Genomic DNA, 6,000 nt, shown 5'->3' with positions numbered 1-6,000 from the left:
ATGCAGGTTTTTAAAAAGAAACCCTATATATTTCAAACTGCTGAAATGTTTGACTGCATACCTTGTTCTTTGCAGGGTCTCTTTTTTAACCTAAAAAACACTTCAATCCCAAAACAACTGCAGCACACAAGAAAAGGATTCCCCTCTAGCAGATTGAGATTCGTTTTGGTCTTCACAGGCACCTAAATTTCTTCTATTCCCTACAGCAAAAAGTAAGTTATTATAAGCTAAGAACTTCAAGCAGTCCTTAGTAGAGAGTAATATTATGAGCATGCATCTTACAAATGGGGAGATGGAGAAATGTGCTATTACAGCAAACCATATACGTACCCCAGCATTTCTAATTGCAACCAGTAAGCGACCAAGTTTCAAAGTGAAAATATCAGTTTTAGGCAATGTCCATATTTTTAAAAACACCACGCAACAGGATCAATCAGTAAGTGATTTGCTACTCAAATAAATAGAAAATCTGCATTTTAATGTCACATTGAATTTTAGTACATTTCAATCCAAGAAAAAAAAAAAACAGACATGGTAATGAGTACAGGATTATATATTACAATATGCCTTGTTATATTACATTTGTGGCTGTATGATAAAAATAACTCTGGCAGATGGAATCTGAACTCATTAAGTAACTGTCAGGAATAAAGCATTAAATGCATTTCTGAAATAAGTACTTTATTTAATTTCAAAATCTTCAAACAGCATAAGACCGTGGCCTTGTTTAAAAAAAGTTAACACTGAGCCAGCTGAATAAGTATTTTGAAAGGTTTTAAGATACTTAAAATAGACAATGCTTTCCCCAATCTTGCATCCAATGAAGGGCTGGATGATTTCTACAGCAGCACAGATGGCTAAATCCATCATGAGCCTTGAACTAGAAATGTACACTACTGAAATCTTCAAGGAATCCAGCAAATTTCAGAAGTTGCTCACTTCATATGAAAGCAAGAGAGTTATTGTATGCAAAAATATTTTTTAAACCGTTCTTAATTTTAAATGGAAATCTAAAGGCATGGTCTTTTCATTATAAAAAAAAGTAAAGGTACAACAGAAACTCTAGAGGAAGGTTTTCAGCTATATTGATTTTGCGACCCTCTGAGAAAAAGGAAACAAACTGAAAAAAAACAAACAAAAAAAGGTTCATTCGTTAAGCTTTGTGCTCTAACCAAAGTACTTACAGTGATTTTTCAATGGCAAAAGCCCATGCTGACTGGGTGACAACAGTTCCAAATACTTTTTATTTGAAAAGAAAGAACACTAAAATTATCCAGTCATGCAATGTTTTTCTTAAGCATTCTGCATCTCTTTTCCAATCTTGTAGCTAAGGATCTTGTTCCAGTCAATCTTAGTGCGGGTAACTGGCAATTGTCGACGTAAGGCCTTGAAAGTAGTGTCTGACATAGTTTGATAATTCTCACTGATAGCAGTCTGTTAAACAGAGCAAAGAGTTAGAATTATTCAAAACAAAACTACACTGGAAAAAAGAAAATAACTGAAACAGTGGCATATGTATACAGATAATTCAAATAATCACAGGATAATGTGTAACCTATTGCCTCCTGTTCTTAAGTCTTACTAAAATTATGCAGTCTAAAAAAAATTAAGATCACACATGTTTTCAGTAAGCTGTCAAATGGGAGCCCAAACTCTGTCTTGGTTTTGAAAGTTAAATATAGGTTTTGAGAGCTAACAGCATTACCATAGACCATAACCTTTCACTTTTTTCCCCCCTATGGGGGTGATCAGTTTGCACATACACTACATTTAGGGTCAGCAGAATTAAAAAATTCAAACTGATAATATCAATGTATATTTTAAAGCATTTTTAAAAAGTTGATTTAAATTTTCAGTTGTGGGAAATTAATGACAGCAGATGCTGAGATTAAAAAAATTAAAGCTTTATAACTGTTAAACAAATTGCTTACATCACATCAAAAATATGCCAAGTAAATATCTTTAAATCAAACTCAAATTCTCAAGCAGCATTATTCTTCCTTTGCCTCGCAGTAAATTTTGATTATTGATGGAAATATTTGTTTGTGAAATCAATGCTTAATGATAAAAATCCAATCATTCCAAGACTAAATACGTGTAAGCACTACAAGTAACACTTTTAGTCATCTGAATTTAAAGTGTACAGTGTTATTTTGCTAAAAAGCACAAGTGGGATATAATTTCGTGCCTGAAAGTGATCCCTTAGATCAAAAGTTTAATGAACATGGAACTCAAATTTCCACAAATGACTCCTAGAACAGTTATATTTTGCAAACTCTATAAACCTCATCCATTTGAAATACTTGTCTTATTCAAATAAGGTGAGGTTCTGATTTGCTTAGATGGAAATTTCCACCAAAATGTGAACTTCTTGCTCTGGTGAAATATTATCTACATAATCAAGATGTGTCCATCCAATCAGAGTATTTAACTGTGGACTTGCCTTTCATAAGAGGTTGTGCACTTCTGAAATGAAATAATGTGGATTACACTTGTGCCTAGAAACTCTAGTGAAACTCAGGGTCCCACTGTGCTATACTGACAAAAAAATCTGCCCTCAAAAAGCTCACAGTCTAATTTAAAACAAGACGCAACAAGTAGGTGGAACAACCAGAAGGACTGGGAACAGGAAATGCGGGTAACAGAGATAAGTTTTAGTTCTGCACTCTAGCTATCAGCACAATTAGACTGTCTTGACTCTGTTTCTTAAAGTTATAAAATGAATGGTATTATAGCAATAATCCTTAAAATTGAAATGAAATACCAAAACTGCATTCACTTACAAAAGCCAGTTTTCCTACTTCAGTAATATTACACGAGTTTTGGTACTCAGTCTAAGTGTACACAATATTAGGCGAAATTACGCATTGTTTTACATATGAGTAATAGATTTTGGATGTTTCAGAAGTCATACCTGATACTCATTTTCTGCAGCCTCTACAATTTTTATAAATTCCTTTGCTGTTTGGGCTTCGTTCTAGGGAAGAAAGGATTTGTTTTCAAATTAAGTAACTAAAATATAACAACCCTAAAAAAGCTGTAAGTGAATTATACTTCTCCTGCAATTATAAGATGCTTAAAGTAGCCTCCAATAGCCAGAAAGTCTATAATAGATTAATTGGGCTTTCATAACAAGTGTTATTCAGTTCAAGCCTCAATTTGAAAAACTTTGTGCTTCCTAAAGCCTGAGTAACTCCATTTTCTCTTTGGTACTATATTTTGAATGCCTGAGTTATGCCTTGGTGCTACATATCTCTAAATATAGTCCTTAAGTATAAACTAAGCTCATTACTGGAAAGAGGAAAAACTAGTGAATCTTAAGAAAATTTGCAGCAGTATCACTGTCTAGTTACTTTTGGGCAAGTCACTATAGAACCATTTATGGAAGCCACGGCTATTAAATACCTGTGGGCAAGAGAATATAGAGCCATTTAAACAGCTAAGGATAGTACATACCAAAACAAGCAGATCTCATTGAGCCCTTCTCCGGTTATTTTTGCCAAAATTATTGGCAAAGACCAATAACAATAACAAGACTGTAGAGAGATGCATTTGAAAGTACTCGTACTATAACATATTTGATTATTCAACAGAAGTGAAAAATAAGTCTCTAAAAATATTGTAAAACAAGGGTGTTAAAATGTTTTAATCTTTACCATAAAACTCAGTTTACACAGGGCAACCTTAAGAATATGAACAATTGATCAGAGCTCCAAGAGGATTTCCAGCAAGAGGCTACTGCTGAGCTGAGCTGAGAAATAAGGGATACTGGAACTTGGGGGTCTAGCTTGCACATTTTTAGGAGACTCGGAGATGAGGGTGCATCTGGAGCAGGGCATCCTAATGCCAACATTTTTAGATAGACTAGCAGAGCGCCTTGGCCAAGAGTCCCATCCTAAAAGAATGGGTAATCCTCTCTCCTTGTCTTCTACCAGTCAGAATTTGATCTTATGGGAAATAAATTAAGCTAACTCCTTGAGGGGTATGCCTAGAAGGTGGTAGCCTCCAGATCTGCAAGAGGAGCTGCTTCCACAGAGATGGGAGGAGTTGTCTTCAGCAGTGGAGCTATAAAAAGGTTCCTGGAAATTACAGAGGAGGAGACCAGTGGAGGTGGTGCCCACTTAGCGAAAAAGAAGAGGCCTGAATCCTGCAAAGAGGCAAGGAAGAGAGACCTCATATGCTCTATTGAGTCAGGCAATCTTTCCTGGATTAACAGCTTCTGCTCAGCTTCCAGAAAAAAAGGCCATGTATGTTGGGAGGGCTGAGAGACATTCAATGAATCCCCTACTGATTTGGCATACTTATTCATATCTGTCTTTAGCAAGGGAGCTTTGAAATTATTCATTTCAGGTCTGCTGTTGCTGGTAGGAAGCTGCTGCTCAGCCACATGGTGAAGAAAAGGAGGGAGCCCGACAGCTAAGGCACTTTTCCTGCTCTCTCCAAGAGGACAGTGGGCTTTGCCTGTGTTGTCTTCTATGCCTTGTATGCCTAAAGTCTAAATATGCCTGAAGAGGACACATTTTGTTGCCCTTCTTCCCTGCTAATAGCAAGGAAGGCAGGCTGTTTGAGGAAGTGCTAAACACCAAATCTCTTGGTCCAGATTGGTCCTTCAGTATCTGACTGATATGGCAGGACAGGACCCACTGTTGGAACAGTCCCCTCAGTCTCCACTGAAGCAACTGTCAGATGAAAAGAGCATAAGTAAGGATGTTTGGTCCCTTTACTTGACTCAGAAATAATTTCCATGTCTACAACTTCTGAAATTTTATCATTTAGCACCACACTTCCCCACTCTGTATGCTGTTATTGTGATTGGAAAGCCAGCGAGCCTTGCTTTTTTTTTTAAAATATATATTTATTTTAATTCGCAATGTTCTTTGTTAAATCCAGTTTGGCACTCGGAGCCCAGTTCTTCATCAGCATGTCATGATCATCTGAGATGCTTTCAAAATGTACTTTTTCCATTCCCTTCCGCTAATTTAATTTCATTGACAAGTTTATTAATGGACACCCCAAGCACTAAATATGTTTATTCACTTCCTCATGCCTTCTACCAGTCATGGTATTTTATTATTAAGAGCAATTATTAGTTCATTCTGCACTCAGACAGCACCAGTCCCTATAGTGAACAGGCCTTAGGATGCAACTGTTTCCACACAAATGGTTATTTTTAGGCATCTCCTCCCTAATGCACCATAATCATCTCTATCAAAAAGGGACAGCTAAGAAGAAATAAGGCCTGTATCCAGCAGGCGTGGAGCCTCTCAGCTGCAGAATATGTGAAGTTTTGTCTCTGTCCCCTGAAATGGATTTAAATGTCCATGAAATCAAAGGCCTGATATCACTGGTTACAGATAGCTTGAACTAGTATAGCCTAACACTAGTTATGGAATTCTCCCCTAACACACTGCTATTTTTAGAGCCCTCATCTTCTCCTAAGCAAATGCTGCCAATTGTGTGGCAATACTTGGGAGGGGAAGGAGAGTGTGTTCAGCAGGTACTACAGACCAAACTCATTGCACATTCAAAATATAATTCCATAAGCCACACAGCCACCTAAAATTAACAGTTTAGCAAGAGTTAGAGTAAGTGCAGATAAATAATAATAAGTGCAGACAGTTTAAACTAGCTATAATCTCACAACTAAAATTAATCTGTCTTGTTTCTTTAAAAGTCACAAGCAAAAAAAGTCATGCAGCAAATTCAAATTACAGTACTCTGGAGGACTTCACAGAACACAGAAGACATCTATACCTAAATGTACACGCAATGTAAAAATATTAGCTAGCTACTTGCATGTACAATTTTATTCACGTATTTCTAAATGGTGAAAGTATCTTATGTCAGAATGTCTAACTAGCACTGTTGTGTAGAATACAAGAAAAAACACTTGCAGTGTAGAATACAAAGGCCAGAACTCACGCTGAGCATCAAAAGTCTTAACAGTGTCATATTAAATAATACATCCAAAACCTATACCAAAAATGTGTCACTTAAACA

The 6,000-nt window shown here is 36.4% G+C and overlaps 1 protein-coding gene across 1 annotated transcript in view; it reads right to left on the bottom strand.

The window, feature by feature from the left end:
* Positions 1-457: 457 nt before the first annotated feature.
* The window catches only part of CAPZA2 (capping actin protein of muscle Z-line subunit alpha 2), a 45,129-nt gene continuing 39,586 nt past the window's right edge, over positions 458-6,000 (bottom strand). The window contains exons 9-10 of the mRNA XM_077834276.1: positions 2,915-2,977; positions 458-1,434 (exon numbers count right to left, since the gene is read on the bottom strand). Of these exons, the coding sequence (XP_077690402.1) occupies positions 1,294-1,434; positions 2,915-2,977 (204 nt within the window). The 3' untranslated portion in view covers positions 458-1,293. The remainder of the gene's footprint in view (positions 1,435-2,914; positions 2,978-6,000) is intronic.

Source organism: Eretmochelys imbricata, chromosome 1 (genome assembly GCF_965152235.1).
Source record: "Eretmochelys imbricata isolate rEreImb1 chromosome 1, rEreImb1.hap1, whole genome shotgun sequence".
In the NCBI taxonomy this organism is placed as follows: Eukaryota; Metazoa; Chordata; order Testudines; family Cheloniidae; genus Eretmochelys; species Eretmochelys imbricata.
This window is presented reverse-complemented; position numbering and strand designations above follow the sequence as displayed.